General features: G+C 46.7%; 1 protein-coding gene across 8 annotated transcripts in view; it reads left to right on the top strand.

Annotated features, from left to right (window-relative positions):
* Nucleotides 1-26,211, top strand: part of Lmpt (four and a half LIM domains protein limpet) — a 347,866-nt gene that overhangs the window by 135,672 nt on the left and 185,983 nt on the right. Inside the window, exon 1 of one of the 8 annotated variants that reach the window (XM_077682888.1) lies at nucleotides 2,584-2,600. The exons of 5 other annotated variants lie outside the window; for them this stretch is intronic. In XM_077682888.1, coding sequence (XP_077539014.1) covers nucleotides 2,599-2,600 — 2 coding nt within the window. In that variant the 5' untranslated portion in view covers nucleotides 2,584-2,598. Of the gene's footprint in view, nucleotides 1-2,583; nucleotides 2,601-12,406; nucleotides 13,144-17,840; nucleotides 17,989-26,211 lie in introns of those variants that run through there. 2 more of the 8 variants (XM_077682886.1, XM_077682887.1) reach the window with 2 other exon arrangements.

Raw genomic sequence — 26,211 nt, forward strand, 5'->3', positions numbered from 1 at the left:
CCGCACGCACGCACACCAGAGTGGCGTCGTGTTCTTCCAAAGGTCAAGTTTAAGTACGCCTTCTCGTTTCAACCAGACATCCGGTGGGATGCTGGGAAAGGGCAGGGAAGAGGCTGGGTGAGCTCCATTTCCTGTAATAACAATCTCCAGCACTGGGAAACAGCAGCTTCCGCGGTGATTAAGAAGGCGCGCGATCATCTCGTTATCGCTGCTGCTCGGTCCTGTCGAGGACGCCCCTTATTAGCGCGCCTCCTTGTTCTCCCTTCTTCTCCGTGCCCTGGGGCAGCGCTGGAGCGGAGCAGCGGCTCTCTTCTTCAGGAATGCCGCGTATAAAGTAACAGAGCTGGCGGGACGTCGGGGGCCAACGGGGTGGCTGGTACGGCGTCGCTGAGCGCACGGGATCGGATTGCACTTGGCCGAAGCCTTGCCGCGAGGCTTTAACGGTTCATGGTCAAGGAGAACTCTCCTTCATTCACTTCCTCTCTGGCTGTTTTCGTTGGCGCGCTTTCTATCTCTCGTTTTTTTTTTACGAACTGGTTGGTCCTGGCGCTATTGCTTTTGTTGTTGTGCAGGCAGCGCTATTAAATGCAAACGCGCTGCGGGAACTGTCCGGGGCGCTTCTGGCCTGAGGACTTTAAAGATTCAGTTCTTATTTTTTGGGCGTGCAAGGTCGTCATGGTTATAGCGCTAAAACAAATAACCAACCTACACTTACACTGAAGTCAGCTTTTTTAGGGGAAAACTGGTCATTTACTGAACTCAATTTTAGTGACATAATTCAAGAGTAAATGGCTTTAAAGGCCTTTTGGGGTTTAGTTCAATTTAAGTTACGAAAAGGGCTGAGGCAAACTTTACTATGTGCAGCGATTATCCCCATCAACTAGTCACGATGAAATACTTGGAAACCTGTTGTCTTGTTGGTTTAGCATTATCTATGAAACTGGTTGCGGCGGATAAGCAAGAATAGTCGTGATGGCCGGGCATTGCAACCTGCGAAGAAAATCCGGCGCTGTAAAGAAACCGCGTAGTTTACACGCTAATCACGCATCGTACCGACGCTGGACATGATTATTTTCCCTAATAACATCTTATGCGCACATTTGCAGATCTGCGCATATTTATATATTTATATATATAGAAACCGGTGGGTATCCGGCGGCCCAGTATTCCAAACTGGTACCTCCCACTTACGAGACGAGTGTTTACGAGACGACCTCTCTATATTCCACTAAGTCTTGAAGAGAACAATGCGACAAATCTAAGTGTTCGATAGGACTATGTTGATCCCCGCCTCAGCAGCACGTGTGTCTCACCTGAAGCATTTTATTTCAGCAGTTCGAGGTTTTACCTCCGTTTCAAATTTGTTAGCCATTCCCACATCCGGATTAAGGCAGAAAGTTTGCAAAGTTTTTTGTTGTTTTCTCTTTAATATGCCGTCCGCATCGCTTTCGCCCCATAGTGCCAAGATTTGCCTTGGGAATAAATATTGCTCTTTGGCGACTGTGCGAGTCAGTTATCCGCATTCGCGACAGTCTGCCGGTAGCCTTCGAGAGATTTAAATTCAGCGTTTCTTCATTCACTCCACGAACACTTCTAGCGAGCGAAATACGTGCGCGCCTGCTCGGCGGCTGGTGCCAGCCTAAGCACTCGTGGGCCCGTACTTCACCTTACATCTAAAAGCAGGCTCTGGTTCTCACTCTCATTCGAACGGTGGTGCGGAGATTCAGCTGGATGGGTAGGCCTGTTTTCAGGGTCGCGTCACAACCTCACGCGCTCCAACAAACAAAGAACCTAGATGAGACGCGAGGTACGACGGAGCTCTTAACCTGGTTTCACCTGCAAGAAATGGCTTGGCTAGTGCCAAGGCCGTCATTGGCATGAAGACAAGATCAGCTGTGCTTCTTTCTGGCGCGGACACCTAGCGTTGACTTGATTCTTTGGGCTTTCTCATTTACTCACCATGGAGACTCAGATCCGGTGTCGCGGAGAGAACGGCATGGTTACGACGGGAATAGAAAAACCGGCGTTGCGCCCAGCTTGTTGCATCTTGAGGGACGAGCCTTTTCCTTTCCTATATTGGGATGGTTGGCTGTTTAGGATTGCGATGGCGATGCGACTTCCCCTGCTCTTTATTTTGACCGGCGGACAGCACTAGGAACGTATTCTGGCAACATGAAGCACGTGCAGAGGCGGCGTGGCCGCTCTGGCGGGACGAGTGCGCAGTTACGAAATCGCCCAACCGCTACGGTATTCGCAGTCGCCTTCTGTAATACCCTGGTGGTGGCGGCACGGTGCGTTCTTCCTCACAATAACGAACAACGCACGCACGCACAAACAAGCACACGCGGACACAGAAGGGCTCGCTTGACTTCACAAAGCGGCGAAGGTCAGCCGTTCGCGTGTGCCAGTGTGTGTGTGTTCAACTTGCTCGCTGCGAAGCCGCGTACGACGTCACAGGCGCGACGACTTCGCCGTCGTCGCCGACGTCGTTGTTGGCTCTTCCTCGTTGCGTCCCCTCCCCAGCTGCGACGTCGGCAAACCACCTAAAAGGAACGCTGCCGCCGTTGTGCGCCGCCTTCGTCTGCGCTGTCACCGCTAATGTGAGTACGAGCGTCACTTGATAGGCGGACCACCCTTCTCTTGAGATAATTCGAAGTGAAGGCATTGACACGGCTCGCAGGCTTCTCCTCCATTCAGCTGCTAATAATACTGCTTCGGCGGGAGAAAGCGCTGCATACGTTTTAGTTTCATTTGTTTAGTCAAGGTACATTGGGTGGTGCTCGTGTTATTTTTGTATTTTTTTGAAAGGGAAGAGCTAGAGCTGCGCGAAAGTGGGAGCTGTGAGTGAGATCAGGGACGTGTCGAAAAGTAAGTTTGTGTCCGGTAAAGTCTGGGGGCACTGCGGTGACTTTAACAAAGTCTTAATTGTGTGTAGTGGTATTTTTTAGTTTTATTTGTTTAGTCAAGATACATTGGCTGGTGCTTGTGTTATTTTTGTATTTTGTTGAAAGGGAAGAGCTAGAGCTGCGCGAAAGTGGGAGCTGTGAGTGAGATCAGGGACGTGTCGAAAAGCAAGTTTGTGTCCGGTAAAGTCTGGGGGTACTGCGGTGACTTTAACGAAGTCTTAATTGTGTGTAGTGGTATTGGACAGCTTCCACGATGTACACCATTCCTTGGCGCCCACTCGCATGTCTAGATCTTTAGACTTTTCGGCTGCTGACAGCAGAAGCTCAAACAGTATGCGCCAATCGCGGCCGCTGGAGCGACCATTGCAATGGCATCGTACCGGTTTGCAATCCGTTTTTTGGGATTTCTCAACCTTCATAATATTAGTGTTCAATAATTTGTTGGTTGCTGTCTGCTTTCTTTGTTCACGCGAAGGGTGGGCAAATAACATGATGATGACGATGACGATGGGTAAATGTGGCTTTTCATGTTTGGCGGTTCGTCTTCGGAGGCTACGCCAGCAAATGGTGAGAGAGAAATGACACTTTTTTATTATTTATTTATTTATTTCATCTACCCTCATGGCCCAAAGCATTGGAGAGGGGAGTGGTAGAGCGTACATTTTTAGCAGAGAACAATGTTTAACAGGTTTCTTCACAGACATGAATTAAACGGAAGAAAGATAGCGGTGTTATGCAATACTATTCAGGGACAAGAGAACACGGAACAACTTTTGATTCCAAGCAATAGAACAATCAGGCACTTCAACCGTGCAAAAAAACTGAAAAAATTACACCATCTTCCCGTGGGGAACCCTCATGAGGATGCGAAGCATCATGGGGGTTCCGTATGCTTCCACTGTGTTTCCGTTATGTTGAGTGATCTGGTGTTTAGTAGCGTCAGAGGGAATTCTGCGTCCGGGTCCACACCAGTGGCAAAGGCACGCAAGTACTGTTGTGTGACAGTGAGTAGGCGGTGGTTCTCGAGGCGCCGAAACTCGTCCATCATGTTCTTGTCGATGTTGTCGTCTCTGTGGTAGAGTCGGTAGTCTCCATCAGCGTTGGTGAGGTAAAGGTTGTTGACGTTCGTGCACCGGCTGAGAGCAACGTACACGCCCTGCTCTTCGCAGCTTTGTCTTCTCCTTCTTCTTCTTCAGCGGTTCCCCTACGGGAAGATGACGATGGTGGTTGAACGCGAAGCTATCTCGTGATGGATTCTTTGGTTGGCCAATCCTTATGGGCATCCTGCCACAATCATCATCAGAGGCGCTGTGGACGGGGCGAGAGCAACGTACACGCCCTCCTCTTCACAACTTTGTCTTCTTCTCCTTCTTCTTCAGCGGTTCCCCTACGGGAAGGTGATGACGGTAGTTGAAGGCGAAGCTATCTCGTGATGGATTCTTTGGTTGGCCAATCACTAGGGGCATCATGCCACAATCATCATCAGAGGCGCCGCAGACGGGGCACGGACGCGGGACATCCCCCCGAGCAAGAGATGCTTCGCATCTGAAAGATGTACACAACGACAACAGTGCAAATCAGGTAACCAATCAGCAGCCTCTACTCCAAAGTGCGCGCAGCCGCTTTTTGAACTCTTCTAAATTGTTAGTATCAACGACAGCTGCTGGAAGGTGGTTCCACTCTGATGACGTCTTTGGAATGAAAAGTGACAAGAGGCACTACAATAAAGAGGCGTGCCCACTTTGTGGCGATGATCCACGCGCGATGAAACGTAGGTTGCCGGGGTGAACAATGCATTACTTACCTGAGTAAGGAAGTTATCTGAAACAAACAAAAAAAAACTCATAATATGGCGTGAACCATCGTAATCTGGTAGGAAGGAGAAAGAAAAAAAGCTTTATTAAAATGCAAAATTAAGCGTCTAGAACGCCCAGGGCAAGGTTCACCAACTCCAACTGGTCCGTAAGCTGGTCCAAGGCTATCCAAGTCCGCCAAGGAGGAGTTTGTGGAAAATGTGGGGACGGAATTACAATGAGGCAGGAGAAAATGCGGTATTCTAAATTAGCGTACGGCTGCGGACAATTGTTCTTGAAAGCCGTTATAACATAATAGGGACACTGCAGTGAGTTAAAATGGGTTATGTAATTAGCTTGCCAGATTAAGAATACTCGTATCCGACATTTGTAATCTGTTAGGTTACTTACACAAATTATTTCAGCTCACTCCAGTGTCCCTTTAATGTTAATAGGGCCTAAAGAACTGGGGCGGGAAATAAAATACCGTAAAATTTTGCGTTTCTCGACAACGGAATAAAAATATTTTGGTATTATTCATGAGAAAACACGTTCATTGCCAGTTGACGCATATTTATTGTCTTTCTGCAGCGCCAAGCTTAACAATACAGAGCCGGTCAGGTCACTGCATAAATTCATGCCAGCTTTTTTTCGCATCCTTCCTTCTTGATGTGTTAGCTGTGCTTGCAGGAGCAGTGGCTATTTTGACCTGATGATCATTATACTTACATCGGGTTAAATTTATTTGTTTATCCTCAAGGCTCGATGGACGTTATGTTGTATGTCGGTCGCAAAAAAGCAAAAATAGCAAGAAGAAATCTTCACACCATTATGTTCGCTACGCCAGATCGAATAACAGTATCAATCACAATACGTCGAGGCACGCGGTTCAAAGTAACGCAGGTGCTGTGCATAAGTGACAGCTGGAAGTCCCTTGTTTTGATCAGAGCGTGCAGACATGAAAGATGCTTTAACACTTGGCGCTCGAAAGAAAGTGGACTTACTAACTCGTAGCCGAGAAATGGCGTAGTCGTCAGGTGTCCAGCCTATTCTACGGGGCACCACGGGCCGGAGGTGTCAAGAAGGCACTGGCTTTCTAAATCTTCTTTAATAGTCATGCAGCAAGACTGCTAAAAATATACCTAGGGTATTTGGTACGACGTGAGAGTAGGCGGGCGAAGCTGCAAAGAAAAATGAGCGGACTGGGCTAACTAAAGGTCGCGCCATATAGCTTACCTTGCGGAGCCGCAATGGGAATAATAAATAAGGTACGTAATTTTCTTTTCTCCGCATTCTTCCAGCCCCGAATATATGCCAAGAATGAAAGCAAAGATGGTATGCGTGATATGTATTTTCTCATTGCAGTTACGTTAAGTTACATTACGTAAAGTTGCGTTGTCTTGGGGAGCGCTCTGTTTCTCAATGGCTCAAGCTTTTTCCGGTTATTTATTCAGTTACGTCAGGATTTTTGTTTTTCAGAGGTGTATTTGCATTCCCCTGCGGAAATACTTAAACCATTAGTGAGACTTTCACAGGCATGAGAAAGGAGCATTGCTTTTATTCGTTGGCTTTGCTGACATCTGGCGGCAGTTAAGCAAAGGCGGCAGAGATTTGTAAGGATTTGTGAGCACACTCTTAGCTCTTTTTGTTCTCGTGGTAATGAAGTAATGGCATATTTCGCGATCATGGTCCTGTACGTCCCTCAGTGAATGAACCTTAAAAATCTCCGATCCCTAGGTCGAGAGGTTCGCGGTGGGCGGTGGTTTATATTACAATATGCTGGTCACTTGTAATAATAAAAGTGAAGGGTTTAAACATCCCCGAATTGTTTTTTATTACGTATTCCAAAGCGATCTTTAGGGACAATAACGCGCCTTTAGGCCTACCTTGCAGACCTAAAAGGTATTAGGTGGTTTATGTGGAAAATTAGCCCTGTTAACCCCGATTGAAGAAAGGTCAGTGTATTAAAAATATTTTACACATTTTTATCAATAATTTGCACACAGAACCAAATTTGTTACTGAACTGGTCTAGGAGATGTAAAGCGGCTGGTAAAATGGTTGGGTAACCACACGATCTTTGTTGAGCGTCGTAAAAGACGAAAGAATGTTACAAAAATCAATCAATTTCTTCGAGAAATTTGTACGAGATCAAGAATGTAGGTTAGTTTCTTTCTGTGTGAGCTATAAAGGAGGAGAACTTCTGCATTTGATCAACCCTGCGGACAAACCTTATAAAATCGGAAATCAAGGCCTCTTCGTTGCACGAGGCGCTATAAGGCGAAGAGCGGTAAAACAGATGCAACGATACAGCGGTCGTTTAGCTTTCAACTTAAATATGACAACGCACCTATGAAGGCTGACAATAAAAAAAACTCAGCCTGGTTTTCAGCGTTCGTGCGACCGTTCTTATACCTCAGTTTGAAAGGTGAGACTAATTGTATTGTTTATTCTCTCCGCCGTCTTCCAGTATTCAGCGCTATCAGATGCATTAACAAGATATCAAACCTCCCACTATTTAGACTCGACTTCTACCACAAGGGCCTCTAACTTTCGCTTTCTTTGTTGTCCTACTACCACCACCCCATTTCTGGCCCTCGCCCCTCGCCGTGCGCGGAAACCCTTATTGTTGCTTCTGAATACTTCGAAATAATTTTCGGCGATTTGTCCGTTCGCCTGGCCATAACTGCACCGCAATTTATTATCTTCTGAAGGTTGAACTGGAAAGACAAATCCGGTTGTAGAGTGAGTGGGTTTGCACACTTGTCCAACACCAGCCATGTTTCCAAAGCCACGAGACAACTTAGGGAAGGTCTGCACATTTCGGAACAGTCCACGGATTTCATGTAGACCGGTCAGTTCGCGCAGCTTCGAGCTGGCGTCCAACCGAAACAGCCGATGTCACGTGCTAGTTGCACACCTGAATCTTTTCCTCCTTGTCCTCTCCGGTGGTGAAGGTCTTTATGACGAAAGTTTGCTGCGTAATTCGGTGCCTGAACGGTTTTCAGGGGTGTTCCAGATGTCATCACACTCGCCCCGAGAGGGATCGTGACCGTTGAATAGTGGAAAGTGTGGACATGCTGTCTCACCGCAAGTCGGCGCCTTCTAGACTCCTGCTACAGCTCGTTAACAAATCCTGGAAAAAATATCACAGCGTTCCTGTCGGTCCCACCAACACAGAACGAAGATCCGTTGAAAGCAAACGTTGACCAGCCTGTGTATTGTGGTGTTAACATTCCTTCGAACGCGGTCAATTCCAGGTCGAAAATATAGCGGTCGTGGTGTCGTTTTCTGAGTTTTATCGGCCGTCCATCAGTTCGTCACCCTGTGTTCTTCGTTAGACCTACAAAATCACCACATACTGGAAACGAGTCTGAGTTCCTCTGACGTTCATTTAATAATGCTTGCGGATGATTCACGCGTACGAAGATGGGTGGTTGTAATTGCAACGCTGGATAAAAGATACGCACACTTAAGTGTCCTGCATAATGGCTGTATTGTCATTATGTTATCGCTATCTTGTCGCAATTTGCTTCGTACTATGGTCACATAATGTAATAAGCATAAGGTACGACCGGTGGACCATCCGTTTAATGGAATGGCTATCATGTGATGGTAAACGGAGGAGGTGAAAAGAAAAGAACAGCTGGAAGAATGAATTAAAACAAAAACTCGGGGTAAAGAATGGGATCAGCAAACTCGCGAAAGGAGCGGCCTGAAATCTCTGGAAGCAGCCTTTTTTCTGCAGTGGACACACAAAGGATGATGGTGATGATGGCTTAGAATGATCACGTGTCATTTAAAGGCACAGTTTCCCTGGCACACATTGTACGCAAGCCTAATTACCGCTCTATGTAGGGCCTATCACATCGAAATCTTTGGCTAGCATCTTGGAGGTCGTTACCTCCTCCTACAGTTTGTGCCGTGATAAACTGCGCGTGCCTTGCATTTGTGTGACGTAAACTGTCAGGAACGTACGCTAAACAGAGAGGTGGAGAAGAATGGGCAGCGGTGAAGCTGAAGCCACATAGCGGTAAGCAAAGTAGGCGTCAGGTAACGCTTCCTTGCCTCTGGCGGCGTAAGGGAGCGAGGGAAGAAGTTTGCGGTTAAGTTCAACGCAACACTGTTGCTCGCCACGCGAGAAAGGGCAAATAAACTGTGCAGATTTATGCGCTGGATGCTGACTTTTTTCTTCAGAAAAAAAGAACAGACCCCTTGAGTTTATTTCATAAGCGCTGGAAGAAACAAGCCGCAGGTTCTCCCTGGTCAGAGTATTTTTACAACTTAACCATCGTCAACCAAAAGTTTCTAGGCTGTAGTCACAGAAGAAAAAGAAATCCATATACATAATTTGACACCTGAATAGCATTGATAAGCCGGTGCATGAAAACAAGAAACAACAAGAAGAGCAACTTTCATTGTTTAAGTTTTGCTTTTCTTTCTGTAAGGAACGTCAAGAAGATTGGTGTGCATTACTCGTTAACATTTCGTGACGTGTGCATGGTCCTGATGAGCTCAGTGGCTATAGAGTTTGGCTGAACATGGGGGAGTTTAATGTACTACTGGCGGTAGTAGCAGCATGAAAAACGAAGCCGAAGCAGAGGCCACATGGCGTAGCCCTGAAAAATTGAAAATTTAGTTCAGAGCAAGAATCGTGGCTCATCATGTTCCGCTCCCTGTTTAAGGGTGTAGGTGCTACTGCCTATGGACACATGGCACGGTGTTAATCAGAACTTCACTGCACGGAACCTATGCTCTGGCTGGTTAGGCTAAGAGAAAACTGTCAAGGCAGGTTCCCCTAAAGCAATTCATGGAACCTCAGTTACGCGGACTTGTAAACCAACGGTTCATGAGATAGCCTGTGACAAACTTGCCAGCAAAAAGAGAACTACCGCAGTGTCATCACCCACATGCGAAACCATACGCTGGGGATACCCACATGAGGAATTTCTAACCAGCAACTGGTAGGTCAGTTGATCTTAATACATAGGAAGGCTCACCAAGTGCTACGAAGCGGAAGCTGCTCCAGGCCCCAACCCGCATACACTCGCGGGTGATCGACCAAGATTGGGCACCGTCTTCAAAAACACGTTCGTGTAGTCGTAAGCCTTGTGACTGCCTTTGGGCTCGTTACTGCAGCCCTCTTTCAATGTGGAGGGGTCGTCTGTCAGTCAGCCAGTCACTTGTTTGCTTGTTTACTTCATTGATTGATTGCTGGCTTGGTTACTTTACCGCTACAATATATCGACCGTATCGAATTAGTTGATGGTTTACTGCTTCAGTGATGGCGTGAAAGTAGCAATAATTATTTCTTCAGCGTCTCTGCTTTGGTGTTCTCCTAAGCCCGCTTTTTTGGCCAAGGCGGGCGGAAGGAAGCCGCTAAAAACAAATGTGGGTGTACGTTACCTCACTTAGTGAACAGCATCACTTGATTCACATTGGCAGTCTGCAGTACGCATCGTGGCCCAGGTACATAGGACTTGTAAAATTATCAGCTTACATCAGATTTTTTTGGAAACTTTGTACTGAGCGTTCGTTCTGTTATGTGGGTGAAAACCGACAGCGTGTATTGCTTTTCTCTCGGAATATGTGCATAGCCGGTCACGACACACGTGCCCGGGCTAGCGATGGAAAATTCGAGAAAAGCACGTTTTAGAGTAAGAAATAAGGCCGGCGGCGTGTACTTCCGAGTGAAACAACACTACAAACAAGAGCGGATGCCTAAGTTTTTATAGTTTGTGTTCGCAGGCGAGTAGAGTTGCGGGCTGTGGCTGCCTGCTACGGCATATCTCTCTTGTCACCGTTCGCCGAACCCGTATCTTCTGTTATCTTGCTTCCGGAGTAAGGCACTGTTACCTTCGGCAGTCGGCGGAAACACGTTGTTACGCCGTGGTCGACAATCGCCGCAACCCTATGGTGATTCCTGTGAACGCAATAAGGGCTTAATGGAAAGCCCAGTGGTTTGATTTATTTTTTTCGCTATGCAAAAATGAGAAGTTTTATGTTTGAAACCCTGTCATTGTAAATGTGGTGAGAACGCCTATAAGTAGTCATTATCCGGGGTTTACTACTTTCAGTCGGGTCGGCGACACGAATATTTTCAAAGGTGTGGAGCGTGAGTGCGAAATAGTTACAAGCGCAGTTTACTATACCGATTGGAAAACATTACAGGTGTAAACTGAAAAAAAAAATGATTGTTTGCAGAGATCAAAACTGAAATTTCGTAGCCGACCACCATTATTGATTCTCAGAAACAAAGCGTAGCATATGTGACATAACCTTGGCGGAATTTTCTGTTCAATCCTTTGGAGAATTTCTTGGCATCGAACGAGCAGCTTCTGTTTGTTGTGCGGTGTGTTCCGTTTATGAATTGACGCCAGAGGTACCGGTTGTGCATTATTATAAACTACACTCCGACAAGAAAATTCCTTTGCAATATGATCCCAAGCAGTGAGGCCTTGAATATCTAGTCTCAAACCGTTGTTTATATATACTTTCGGTACAAACGGGATAATTGTAATTATTCACTTCTGGTGGTTGGTTGTATCATCATCATCATCATCATCATCATCATCATCATCATCATCATCCTATATACGCCCACTGCAGGGCAAAGGCCTCTCCCATTATTCTCCTATTACCGCGGTCCTGTGCCAACTGTGACCAATTTGTCCCTGCAAACTTCTTGATCTCATCCGCCCATCTAACTTTCTGCCGCCCCCTGCAACGCTTGCCTTCTCTAGGGATCCACTCTGTTACCCTTAATGACCAGCGGTTATCTTGCCTTCGCATTACATGCATTGCCCACGTCGATTGATTGATTGCGGGGTTTAACGCGCCGACGCAACGCAGGCGATGAGGCGCGCCGTAGTGGAGGGCTCCGGATTAATTTTGCCACCTGGGGATCTTTATCGTGCGCCGAAATCTCGTACACACGGGCGTTTTTGCTTTTCGCCTCCATCAGAAAAGCGGCCGCCGCGGCCGGGAATCGAACCCGCGATCTTGTGCTCAGCAGCGCAACGCCTTAGCCACTGAGCCACCGCGGGTGTCCATTTTTTGGACACGGCGGGTGTCCATTTCTTCTTCTTAATTTCCACCAGTATGTCCTTAACACGCATTTGTTTCCTGACCCACTCCGCTCTCTTCCTGTCCCTTAATGTTACACCTATCATTTTCCGCTCCATAGATACACCGAACGCAATGAGGAAAGGTGCGTATTTATGCAGCATTTATTTACATAACTCCCCGGAGCCTGCTAAAAGGGTAGATGTGTGATAATTTTCTTCGCATGTTAGAGAATACATTGGAAGTCTCCGTTTCCTTTTAACCGGTTTCGATATTAATGGCCACCAAACCCTCTTTTCGAGATTAAACCCGCGGGGAAGATGCATCGTAGACGTTTTAAGATGCCAACTCAACAAAACGGTGTCCCGTTACGAGAGATCCTTCTGCCGTATCTAACGGGTATCAGTACTTGAGGCACGCACTCGCGTTGATTCGTCGTTGCCGATAGGACCAGTGGAGTATCGTCAGCGAAACACTACCACTGGAGAATGAAGCGTGGCTGCTATCGGGAAGGGTGTCGGCGCTGCAACTTCGATTACTTCGTATTGTCGTCATCCGCTTCCTGCGACCGTGATTATGTCGACGTGTGCCACGGTGGTTGGGAAGCGTGCGGACGCTGCAAGAAACCGTAGGCGGTGACCGTGCTTTACGAAACAACACCGCCAGATCCGGCCTTTCCGAGGAGCCGTGCATATACGTCGTCCGCGGCAGACGCAGCACTGGGACCGCCGCTCGCATCTATCTCTTCCTGCCCGCTTTCCGGCTGCCACATCTGCTGCGCACTGGTTCCCGCAACGTCGTCCATAGCAGCGTACACCTGACAACTTGCATATGCATGTGCTTGCAACCCGCTCTGGCACGTGCTCCGGTTGTGTGTGTGTTTGCGGGGCGAACGGTGTCAGGCTGTCCGCATTGTGATACCGGCACGGTTATGGTGCCGCGAAAATTGTCCTGCCCGTTGTGTGCTCAGCGACTACCGTGAATTTGAGCTGTGTGTGCTTCCGTGCGTCTTACACGCGTTTCACCCGGATGTGATTTCCTTATCCGAGTTTGTGTGTGTGTGTACGCCGAATGCAGTGAATTTTAGTCAGCGTGGGTTCGCAAAACATCGCCAGTTGAAAAAAAAAAATTTGCGAAAGTTGTGTTCGAAGGGAAAACGAACGTTGAGAGAAAAGCCATATTGAAGGAGAAAGTATCTGGTGTTGATTAGATAGTCTGGAAATAAGAGGGCAAAGGCTGCGATCTGGTGGCGTGACAAAGGAATATTTTCTATGTGAGAACTTCTCTTCGGGAAGAAACAAGCTTTGGGAGTGCATGCAGTGTCATGTTGACAACGATGTCTGTGACGTTCAAGACACCTCACGCGGAAACCATAATTGAGTAAGTTTTTTGTTTTTGAAGCTCATTTTTTATCGTACTTGTAATGCGAATGTTCTCATTATTCGTTGGATTATGATGTTTCGCGTTCTTTTTTTCATCAGTAACTTTTAACTGCGAACCTAATAATGAAAGCTGTTGGTATTATGTCCACTAACCCGACACAGCAGTTTTGAGGTTTTTCCTGCTAGCAATAAAACCATGTACCTACCTCGCGGCACAGCATTTTAGGAACCTGAAGCGGCGTAATGATTTCTGGCCCGAAAGATGTTATGTACGACATTTCACCACTGTTTAACTGTATCAGAAGGTGCGCAGCTGTTAAGCCTTGGAAAAGCGACCATATTGTCATTACTGTGAACAGGGCCACATTAACAGAATAATTTAACGCGGTTGTTTATTATTCGCAGGGTAAGCCATTTAAAACATCATTTACATTTCGTCCGTGTGTAAGCACTCTACGTGGGGTTTCTGCGTTCAGTGTTTCTTTGTGGGGCACTCATGAAGTGGTCAGTACCTTAGGGTGAACAGCTCGGGATATATTGTACTCTGGAATCTAAGCACACATGCACCCACACAAAACGCAGGTAGACGTTGGCTTACTTCACTAACCCATTCCATCCATCTGCGCTGCATTTTTAGAAGCTACGCAACAGCTAACTCAGTGATGTATTTTTTTGTGACACATTTATTTTTTTACCGAGGTGGACCAAGGGGGGCTGTATGTGTGTGTATTGGCATGCTGGAGAAGAAAGGCACGCAACATAAGCTCCACCTTGAATGTTCATCTCAGCCTTGTCTTTCATTTTTACTCCGTGCAGACGTTCAGAATGCATCCGTGCCGTGTAGCTCGTCGCTGAATTGTACCTGTTGGAACTTCTTTCTCTTCAGCGCTGTAGCAGATGACATTCATCATCATCAGTCTCATCATCACCGACCGAGCGGTGGCACGCGCTCGCGCTGCACCCGCAACCAGTTAGATTAAAGCCCTCATTATCATCAGAGGTGCGCTCTCCGCTCTCTCTCGACGGCTTGGCAGCCGGAGGACCTCGAGGTTCATTACAGTACCCATGTGTGCCTCCAAAATGAAGCATTTGGCTGTCGCATTCTACAGGAAGTAGGCGGAATGAAGGCAATAGGCTTTCAGTCCACAGGAAACAGCATGTGGCTTCTTCTGCTAGTATTTTCGCATACGAGCCTTGATAGATATTTTGCCCGCAGGTTGTTGAACTTCACAGTGCTAGTACCTTCGCGACATCCTTGTCTTCATAATATCGCACGCGCAAAACTGGCACCGTGAAAATGTACATAAAAGAAATGACGGCGGGACATATTTATTGATTTAACTAGCGGTAGTACACGGTAATGGGCAGGGCGGCCAATACATGTTGGCCCGGGTGTGTCTGCAAATCCTAGCTACTACAAAAGCTGCCAAACAATGCAAAAGTAATTTTCCAGCACAATACAAGGAAAACATCCAGTTGTGCATTTTTTTGTTTAACCTTTCCTGAAATTACTGTTATTTCGGGAAAATTCTGCGTAGAAACATTTTCGCGCAGCATGTGTATGGGGTCAGGATTTGTAACCCTGCTTCGAAGCAAACAAACAATGTCTAACAAAATGTGGAAATATTCCAATCCACACGGACGTGTTAAGTATTAAATGCGTTAAAAAAACCGACCCTCGCGATTCTTGCGTAATTGCCAAGCTACGAGCCGAGTGTCTTATTTACGTGTGTGAATCTCTCGGTAAAGAAGTACGCGTTTTAGAGCGCACCAATCCAAGAGGCCCTCGGAGTATGCGTAAGGATTACGCAATAGCGGTCGCAGCTGCGGGCATGTCCATTTTCCTAGCGTTTGTCCCACAGGCGTCTAAAGATTGACACGCAGAGGGAGAGTGGTTCACCCTACTTCTGCTGCTGTTACTCCCGGGATTCCTATCTCCGGTTATCGCCGATTGCACAGCAAGGCCACATCAGTGTCAATATACCGGGACAACTCGTTGAAGCTCCACCGTCGCCAATCTCTACCCAGATCTATTGGATTACAGCGAGGTCAGTAAGGCCTCCAGGTGACATCTAGCACGCAACATTTTGGTTTTGGTGCGACGAACAGAACGAGAAAACTTGAAGCGATAGCGGATAGCCGGGTGACATTGGTCAAATGCATTTTTTTCTCTTTTTATGTACCACTCATCAGTCACACATGTTTCTGGAGCATTGAACAGCTTAGTTGGAACTCACGCTTTTTTAATCTTATGTTTAAGCTAACAACAGTAAGTCAGGAATAACCGGGCTATTCGAGGGGAGTTTTCTTCTTCAAAAAGTAAAAAAAAAGTCGTTAGAACGCTTCATTATGGTATTCACAGGAAAGAAAGGGCAAACATTTATTATCTTGCCGCTCAATTCTCACTCAGAAATGCCATGAGTTCATAACATGTGAATATGTTAAACAAATCTTTGAAACTTCCTTTATTACAGCTCGCAGCAGAGTATCTTAAACTACAAACACTTCCATTTTAACTATTCGATTCCAAACACAACTCGTTTAGGTATCCCTCAAATCGTCAGAGGAAGATTTCACTCTGCGTCACTGTTCTTACAGTGGCCTACCGCCGTAATTAAATCGCAGTGCCGCAGCAGGGTATTGGAAAAACCGCGACAGAAAAGAGCGTTTGACCACGTCTGTTCACTACTATACTGAATAGTGCAACTGTATCATGTACTCTACAAACCATTAGCTAAATAGCGTGTACTCAGCGTAACGGTTGCTGTAATGCTCACTGGCATACTTGGATTGTTGTACCAGAATATTCGCAACCGCGGTATGAAAAAAAAGAAGCGACAAAGCTAACCGTTTAACCCGTACAGGTCTCTCGCCTAATGTATACCACAATAGCCTTCAGGTATGACCCGATGTGAGAACGGGAACGCCGCTCTGAACCGACGGTTCAGTCTTCCTCTTTCCCAATCCTCTCCTTGAGCCTGCTTCTCTTTTTTGGTTCAGTTGCTCACGCTTCGGTTAGAGCCGCGAGTAGTTCGCATCGCGGAGTTCAGTTCGGCACCTATGTTTAGAACCTGCGGTGAGGACGCAACCGTGGAGAGAGGCGGTGGGTGCTCCGTAGAGTGCACAAAGAAAAGAAAGCGAAGAAGGCAAACACACCAACGAGAATAACGCCCACAAGAGAAGCACAACGCCGGAGTAAAAGAAGATCCCACAAAAGAACCGCGGAATAGCCAAAGCAAAAGGAACACAGTAAAGATCCCTCGTCGTGGAAGTGGACCCGGGTAACAGAGCGTGGAGTGAGAGAGCTGCGCTTGACGTTCGGGAGCGCGCACATCTCGCGCGAAAGATGCGTTGTACGCAGCTCGTCCCCAAACCAGCGGAGTTCTTGCTACTGGACGCCGCGTAGGGGACTTTAGCAGACGCCGCACGCTGAAGAACAGTATCTCAGTGTCTCCGCCTCTTCTGGCTTCTGCCGCTTCCTTGCACATCGATCTTCACCGCGGAACCTGAAGGGTGTGCGTGCTCTGTCAACGTCTTTTTCCTACACTCGCCAAAGGAGGTGAGCGATCGAGACAAGGAAAGGCGAAAAGTGCAACGCAAGGCGGGACAGTTGCAACAGCATCTGCACTCGGGTTGTGATGTGGGAAGACTGCCAGTAGTGCACAACGACGTCTGCTTGTACCACGTGCTCCGTTCTGCCCATTCATTTGAGAGGACTGACTTCTCAGCTCGGTATCGCTCCTCATCTGTGAGACCACGGGCACTTTTGTCTACCGTTTTGCGTACCCAACGAAGTTGACAGCGCCGTTGACGTGTTAGTTTGAAAGGTGAAAGACTGACTCAGCAGTTCTGGAAGATTTGCGCACGGATGGTATATTCTGCAAGCACGCGGTTTGAGAAGCAACGCACCAGTTTTTGGATTCCCACTACCGCCGGTTGTGATGAGTGCTGATATTACACATCGCAGTGTGCAGCACAGATAAAGCAGTGCGCCTTGGCGTTTGTATGAGTATGAGTGTGCGACTACAGGATAGTTGAAGATCGTCATTCCTGCCTGTTACGGACGTTCCTCAGAAGTGTCGTTGAATTAGTCTAGGATTCGAGAGTTGAAGAAAAGGCTGACGCGAAGCCTTCGTTAAGCGTTCTCGTGTTCTACATAGTGAGGGGACGACGGGGGCTGGGAAACGAATTTGTCGAAGATTTCCGGGTTGAAATGTGCGACTTTTAAGTGGTGACTTGTGCTGATGACTTGCATTTTGTTTCTGACGAAGCAGAGGAATACAAGTAGCACGTATGACTGGGTATTGCGACCAAGACTACCGCGCGTGAAGAAAAGTGCAAATCCTTTCCAGTGTCTGTGGCATCAACACCTTTCGGCTTGTGTTGGCTTGCAAAAAGTAAAGTGTACTGAAGAAGACCAGCACGTGGGACTTCAGTATTGGATTGTGTGGCCGCATTGGACTGCTATGTGCCCTTGCAGAAACTACTCGAGCTAGCGATCCTGGGACTGCGAGAGAAGAGCAAACATTACCCGCCATCTCTTTTGGTATTGCCACAAAACATACCGGTCTGTGTTATGTGAGCGCATATTTGAGTGGCTTAAATAATAGTTGATTCCAACTTTGCCCGTCAGGTGCGAACAATACTGTGTTGTGCGGCGGAATCGAATCTCCCGTTGAAGCGTCAGGGAAGCAACCACCTTCAGACAAGACCTGCTCGCGCTTTACACGTTCCCACCCCTCTCTAAGCGCCATCTACGAATCTGTGCCTTTGATCATCCGGAGTCAAGACTGAGAATGGCGTCTCTTGTCAAAGCTCGGTACCGGAAGAAGAAGTGTAAACAGTGAGTCTGCCCTGCACAAAAGCTAACTTTTGTTCGCGTTTGTGGCTCGTTTGCTTTTTGTGTTCGCTCATTGTGCTGTCTAGTAACACGTGAATTTCCCTGGCGAAGAACCAAGCCAAACACTGGCAGCTCAATGGGGCGCGCTGTCCTATCTCACACCGGCCTGGATTGAGTCCAAATGCTTGACCTGCTATTGGCGAGTCAGCAGTGCATGTCGAGGCTTTGCCGCGGGTTTCTTTGTCGGGATCCACCCTTGCGCCCTCGCTGCAGCGCCTAAAATAGTGTTAAGCTGGTTAAAAAAATAGGGCGAGTGCTTAATTGCTTGCGGAGCAAAACATTTTTGCCTCGTAATCAGTACCGGTAATAAACAAGAGTGGCCCCAGCACTGAACCTTGCGGTGCACTCCTGGTGAGGCTTCTACACGTGTCATCTGGCGTGCATTGAAGGGAAATTAAGAGAAATTGGTCGTGCCCATTTCGTACGACGTCGTTCGTTCATTTACTCCTCGAGCATGCTATCTTCACGTTTTAGGTTTTCGGCGCCAGATCTGGTGGTCGCTTTGATTGCTATAAAAACGTCCTGTGACCCATGTTGAATGTTATCTGTACGTGACCCAGTTATAAAGGATTTAAATGCCACCAGAAGTGCACGCAATTGGTAAATGTAAATGTGTCTGCTCTCTACCTCAGGCGCCTATAAAACCTCTACAAATGGGTAAAAGTACACTAAAGCTTCTTGTCAGACTAGTTGGTGTAACATGCTCTTGAAGCGCCGCGTTTTTGTCAGTGTTGTTTTTCTTCCTGTGTCCGTCTCTGTTATCATAACAAGCGCAACTTACCTTCAAGGGTAAAAGTACCATACCATAACTGCTCCAATGTTTTGTTAATAAGAACTCGGGATTATTTCAACAATTGTTCTAATCGTTACAATGTTCAGGATTTATCGTTTCGTGCGCGCCGTATCAGAAAATATAATCAGGGCACAGAGCAGCACACGCCCGCATTGGTGTGTTGGTAAACGCTCGCTACCGGCAGTTTTGCAGAAAGACAAGACGCGGGTCTGCTAAGGTGGGACGTTAAGCCTAACGTTACGCTTTGATGCCGCACGACGTGGCGGAGAAAACCTGAACATTGCAACGATTGGAACAATTGTTGGGGCAGTTATGCATTGCAAATGAAAAATTGGAACTGTCTTCACTTTAGTAATTGCACCCATTTGTACATGTTTGTAAGGGCCTGAAATATGCGGGCTTTGGCGTTCCGCGCGTGTCTCAAAACTCAATCAATTTTACCAACATAGCACAAAGCATGTACTACGCGTACACACTCGAGAAACCTTCACAGTGTAAATTCGACCCGAAAATTTGTACAAAAATGTTTTTGGTGTTTACATTCCAGAGCCGTCGGTAAATTTTCTTTACCAGTTCCTGCAAAGAATTTATAAAATGGCAAGAAAACGTACCGCATATTTGCAACACGTAAAAAATTCAATACTGAGCACCGGGTTTGATATGGCTGCACTGCGGCGAGTACTGAATAAATGTTACGTAAATTTACGTGAAAGCATACGCTGGCATGCATATATCCTGGAAGGGACGTTATGTCGCTCAAAATATCCCAGCCTAAGTTTCAAAAGCGCTTAAGGCCACATAAACGGCGTTTCATGCAGTATTTATTGTAAAATTCGTTTTATTCTCTGCAGGTGCTGGGGGTATTTCGTTATGGAATGCAAAAAGCGAAAAAAGAATCATCGCCTCAAGGCAAAAATGAATTGAAGCTGCACTGTTAATACCTAGCCTTTCTTTTTCTTTGTGGTTAGCGCTATTATAATTTCCGATATTTACTGGATAGCAGTACATTATGTCTGTTTTGGATTAGCAAACGCGCAAACGTACGTAGATAATAAATTAGAACTTTTTTCGTTCGTGTTCATCGGTGCCGTTGCGTGACGAAGTTTTTGCTATACACCACAGCTAAGTTTGATCTTCGCATAGTTTTCCCGTGTTTCCTCTTTCAAAAGGAAAACAGACTATAAGGTACCCGTGGCCTGAACGGAATGCGCTCGTTAGCAGATCTATATTTAAGCGCTTCCCTGTATAGATTCACAGGCGGCGGATGCCTCTTCAAAAGATGCTTTTTAAACGCGCAGTGTTTTGCTCAAGTACCGAAGGAGGTGTGAGTAAGGCCGAAAGGAACTTGCCACTAATGAGAATTCTAAATGGTGAATGATCTTCAGAATCAGCATACAACCTGCACACTGCCGTATCTTATACTGGAAAACAGATTTGTTCTGGGGGTTTCTAAACTAAAATTTCTAGTGTTTAACACGTAGAAGCTGTACCTAGTGGACGGCCCCGGATTAAAGTCTAAAGCTTCTAAAGCGGGGGGTTTCTAAAACTAGTATTTAGGGTGAGTCTGCATGTGCTCAATCATTAGAACTGTTTGTGACTCAATGTACAACGGGCGTATTCCGCCACTAACGTAGAACAAGCACGTGGAGAAATAAACGTTAACCGTGAGGGAATAAACTGAACCCATACAATGCATATTGAGGTCGGAGAAAAGACAACTCAAATATTTTTTTGGCAATATACACGGACTGCGTTACCTTTCTTTATATTCGTGCTCTTATATCCCACCAGAACGGTTGATAAAAGGCACCACTCACGTGTGTTACAATTAACCTGTATACAACAAGTTTTCATCTTTGCGACTGGGTGAGGAGGAACGAACATTTACCGCAGATAAAAAGCCGCAAATGTGAAAACATAATTCTAGCTCGATTTTACACACGTGAAGAACGCGTGCGTTTTCAGCAATAATCATACCTTTTATTTGGGAGACAGACCATTTTTTTCTTACACAACATAACAAAAACTACTTTTAAGGCGTGAGGCCAGTCAAATTCGATTTCAGTAAAGCTCTTTTCGAACTTAGTTGGTTGAAATAGAAAAAAAAGCAACTTTCTAGTCCTGCAACAACACGACGCCAGGTGTTCGGCAGTTAGCTTAAATCATGTTTAATTCGCCGTGCTCTGAGACAGGAGTCACTTTAGTGAAGTTATGAAAAGCAGATATGAATTTAAAGAAATTGTAGAACCAAAACTGAGAAGATGTGTGATGAGAGCCCTTCAGGGCTTTCTAACACTGAAGTTGTGACGCTAGGGCTAACGCATATTTCATAAACTGATGCGTCTTGCCATAAATTCACATTTGATTACTCATTTCTGGGCATTATAATCGGGAGGCTACGTTTAATGCTCTGGTGACATCATATGTTCAGCTAAAATTAAGCTCCTTTGGTGAATTTCAAGCTTAAAAAGCATGGAATTCGTAAAATAGTTCTGGTGCGGCGCTTACGTAAGCAAGGACAACGTCAATTCAAACTTGAACCACTCATGTCAATGATGACAACAATGAAAAGACCGTGTCGTTACAAGGTGCGGCAAACTGTATGCCTAGTCAATTTAACTTTGCCATTCTAGCAGATTTACAACTGTAAACCATTATTGATCAGCATTATGCATCTGCATACACAGAGTTTTTGACGACACATTTCATTTCACATCCCCCCCGCCCCCGAGTTATGTGACGTTATTCAGACTCTAACTAGGAATATAACTAGCCACAACGAGCACACAAAGTAATAATTCGCTGGGTTAAACTTTTTTGCCATGGCCGTTGTTTTCCTGACTCATTCTGCCCATTTTGACCTTTTTATACAATAGGGTTGAGACGACCGAACGAGCGACAGTTGTTGATCGGGTAACTTCTCGAAGTCGCACGGGGAATGCGCCAGGACACACTGGTAATCAGATGAACTGTAGCGGTGTTGTCACTGCTAGCGGTCTTGCACAAGAGAGAAACCAAATCAAAAAGGGAAGAATAGCTATAGCGGCTGCACAACGGCGGACAATACACTCCGCACAGCAGCTACCTCTCAAAACAGGTTTTTATTGCAGCGTCGCCCGGTGAATTTTTGTGAATATTAACTACTTGGTGAACCTCGGAGCTGTTTCGATTTGCCCGTGCGTTGATTGAGTGAAAACACCACGTTGAAGCTATAGATTGAACCTATATCGGCAGCAGCGGTATTACAATGACGTCCTTTTCGATGCAAGTTCATTGGGACCAGTGTACTATTTGTTTTTGCTTCCAGGATCGTTACCGCGGACAGCTCCGATTGCCACAATTATACAACTATCCGTGTTACTTCTCTGAGTGCCGAAATTCGATTTCATTACTTTTACCGCAGGATAAAAATGATCGGGCCCACGTTAGTTACTCAAAAACGGTTTTCGTCCTTATATGTTGGTAATCATTGCACTTCGGTCATTGTGCTTGTTAAAGTTTTCTCAGGTTACAGCAGTTCCAGAGTGTTCGCTTGAGTAAGCAGCATGAAACTTTTCAAGTGAACTACGCATAAAGGCGGACTACATAATATCTGTACGAAGGCTTGCGCGAAATATAGTTACCCCTGACAGTTTTGTGGGCAACTACTGCCAAGCAGTTTGCTACGATCGAGGGACGGTTGTCCAGGTGCACTTTCTCAAAAGGAGCATAAGGCTCCACTTCATTCTTGACTAAACACTTTCACGCGTTTTACTGATAGACAGAAGCATTCTTGAGGCAGCACTTGTCGATAGGAATGTTGCCGCTACTCCTGCAGTCCCACTTGAGGCACTTGCGATAGATATATCGGTTGCTGCCAGCCGAAAACTGCTAAAGGGTATCACTCTTAGAATAAATAGCTCGTGATTAAAACACTGCACTTTCTTCACAGTGCTACTTGATTTGTATGTTACTATTTCGCGTGTGAAATGGTTCTTGAACATGTTTGACAGTATTACAGAAGACCATGAGGTTGGGGGGTGGGGGCAATACATCTTCCTGTGAAACTATTTCTCGTCGTGCGTCGACCTTGTAGTGGTCCAGAGTTCCTTTCCATACCAGACGGCGTGTATACCTTCGGGGCACATGACTCAATTCCTTGGGCACTCTCACCTAGGCGCCAAAGGTCGCCTCTCCAAGTAAACAAGCGGCATTCCGTACGGTTCGCCGCCTCGGTCGCCCCCTATTTATCACCGCCGATGCGTGAAAAAGAAAAGCATGGCGAAAATAGCGCAAGCGACAGATGCAAAGGAGCCACGCAGAGGGAAGCGAAAGCGATTTTAAACGTGTGTTCAAGGGATTTGAAACGTTTCTTTTGTTTGTTCGTTTTCTTTCTGCGTGCCAGTGACGAATGGAGCCACTCTGAAGGAGGAAGACGCATGCCTGGGGACGTAGACCGCGTTCACTGCTGGTGCTTACCGCTTGCTGAGCTGGGGGGACGCATTCGTGCTGCTTGCATGTCATGCCAAGCGCAGAGTTGAACGGCCACCCCCTGCTTTGGGATCATTGGGTGACCTTTCGTGTGGCGTGCTGTGGCTCAGTGCAGGCCATTCCGTCTTAGTGACTCATGCAACCCTACGCAGAGCCTTAGAAGTCTCAGCGATGACCCACACGAAGCGACCAAGACCGGTGTTGTAAATGTTATCCGCACTACATCAAACCGTCCTTGAGTGCCGCATATCTACTTCAATACTTGGGGGCTGTTTTTTATTGTATTAGGCTTTCAGTTGCCGGTACAGGCTTTGCACAGTCGTCGAAACTTTGTGGTCGCAATCGCTGCATCCTGTTCCGTAGTCTATACAAACATTGCTACTTACGAATGCCCTACTACCGTCCCCGCTATATCGGCAGGCTAGCGGTGGCTCAGTGGCTAAGGCGTTGCGCTGCTGAGCACGAGGTCGCGGGTTCGATTCCCGGCCGCGGCGGTCGCTTTTCTGATGGAGGCGAAAAGCAAAAATGCCCGTGTGTACGAGATTTTGGCGCACGTTAAAGATCCCCAGGTGGTCAAAATAATTCCGGAGCCCCCCCCCCCCCCCCCCCCCCTACGGCGCGCCTCATCGCCTGCGTTGCGTCGGCGCGTTAAACCCTACAATCAATCAATGAAATGTACCCTTGAAACCAAGACAAGTCAACACGGCTCTGGGTTACGTTACTACACCTGTCAGGAATGTGTTCACCGCAGAGTCTGTTTTGTTTCCCTTGAGACATCGCTGCTCCTGCAAGATAATTTGCCGCTTCGCATTGCGCTGCGGAATGGGAGGTGCGCAGACAAGGTGAACAAACACGGGCTTTGCGCGGAAAGACAGCGCATACAGGAAAAAACGGGATTGCGCTTGTCCCGTTCTTTCTGTGTGTGCTGCCTTTTTCGCGCGAAGCTCTTGTTTATTCCCCAGATTACAACCATCACGTAAAAGATGGCAATCGACAGTTTATCATTGTGCGATACCTTCCATTGGCTCACCGTCTTGTGCGAAGCCTGAACGTGATACTGCTCCTTAATCTACCCTTAACATAGGAGGAGATTCGCAAGAGAAAAACGTAGGCAGCAGGATAACACTTCATCAGTTCTACGTTCACAACAATAAGAATCAGCTAAAAGCTCTTAGAATGTCCCATACGCGGCGGCGTGAGTCACACGGCTGTTGCGTTCAACGTGCAAAAATTGATCCCGACAGCCGCAATGGGCTTGCACAAAATAGAGGCAAAATATCGGTGCTGATCGGGGAGATACCAGGATAAACAATACGCGGTTCCAGCTGTAAAAGTAATTGAATACGCGGTAGCAAATGAATTTTAGGTGCCTTATTTCACTGCAAACCTTGTTGATAATCCATGTTGCGCACCTCCTCTCCCCTTTTTTCCTGTGAGGTCGCAATAATCGCAACGGTTTCCTTAACGTTTCCATGCATGTATAGGTAGTCATGGCGTCGCCATATCGCTTTGGTTCTCATTTCCTGGTACAAGTTTGGTGGAGAATATTGCGGCGACAGCTGGCAATGCTCGTAATGATGTTATAAACAGTAATCGTGTACGACATCACTGATAGAGCTCCGGCTTTCCACCGATAACACCCCTGTTCGCATTTCACTGCTACTTTGGATTTTGTTGTTGTCGACATTGTGGTGATGTACAGGTGCATGCATATCCGGTAGGACAGGCACAGGCCAGCGACCGGGTTCGGAGAACGTGCTGCTTGATACCATGCTGTAAGTGATGTAAAGGTCATTTTTTAGCGAATCAGATGGGCATTGTACATGATAAGATCTAAAACGAGTTTTTTTTTAAATATCATATAGGTCAGGTAAGAGTAGTCACCTTTTGACCCTCAACCTGCTTTTAGGGCCGGTTTCGGAGTACGGGTAAAAATAGACATTTACATGGGTAATACATTTAAACCTGGATGTAACGAACCTCCATGCAACGAATTCCTGGATTTAACGAAATGTTTCAATCCCCCAGTGCCAGCCCCTTGAAACCCATGTGTTTGCGACTTCTATGTATTGAAGGCGTTGTGACGGTTAATGTTTACGTAACGAATTCGCTACGCTGATGAAGCATTGTTCTCTGTACGTTTTCTGCAAATCGGCTGGAGAAATACAGTAACTTAGCGAACTTCGCCCACACCGCAAAGTAGGGTGCGTTTACAGTGTCAGTGCGGTGTCGGTTAGGTGCTAGTGCTGCCTCTCGACGTGTAATCGCGAGTCTCCACTGCTATCCGTGGTTTCGATTCGGCGGTGATGAGCTCTGCTGCCTGAAAACGAAAAGTTTTGTCTTTTCGAGACAAGCTCGCAATTTTAAATACCGTTTCCGCCGTCGATAAAGAAGAACGTCGCCGCCCGGTATACAGTATCCCAGCTAGCACCCTGTCAACCAATGTGAGTTCGGAAAAGAGCGTCAAGTTCGCGGAAAGGCGCCCTTTCGGCAGAAGTTTGGTCCTTGAAACGGGTAAAGGCACCGAAAATTGTCAAAAGGCATAAGCGATACTTAAGTTACGTTTGTGAGTATGGGGATGATCGACCTTGTTTCTTTGCAGTGCACTGCAGTGACTAGGTTTGTCGGAAAGCAGCAGTCGCAAATCACGCAGTTTTTCAGTGTGAAAGAAATCATTAAGAGTTAGTTCACCATCACTGATGACTAGCATTTGGGTTTCGGTTTTGCTGCTTCATTCACGCAAGCCTGAACTCGAAACCTGCATGTAACGAATACCCGGATTTAACGAAAGGGTGCGACTTTTTGCCAACTTCGTTGTATCCAGGTTTAAGTGTAGTGCATAAAACGGGTTTACATATTTATGGGTTTCGCAGGGACACCGGTCATAAATAGTGCAATGCAAT

Source organism: Haemaphysalis longicornis, unplaced genomic scaffold (genome assembly GCF_048455015.1).
Source record: "Haemaphysalis longicornis isolate Haplotype H1 unplaced genomic scaffold, Haemaphysalis longicornis Haplotype H1 scaffold_9, whole genome shotgun sequence".
Taxonomy (NCBI): domain Eukaryota; kingdom Metazoa; phylum Arthropoda; class Arachnida; order Ixodida; family Ixodidae; genus Haemaphysalis; species Haemaphysalis longicornis.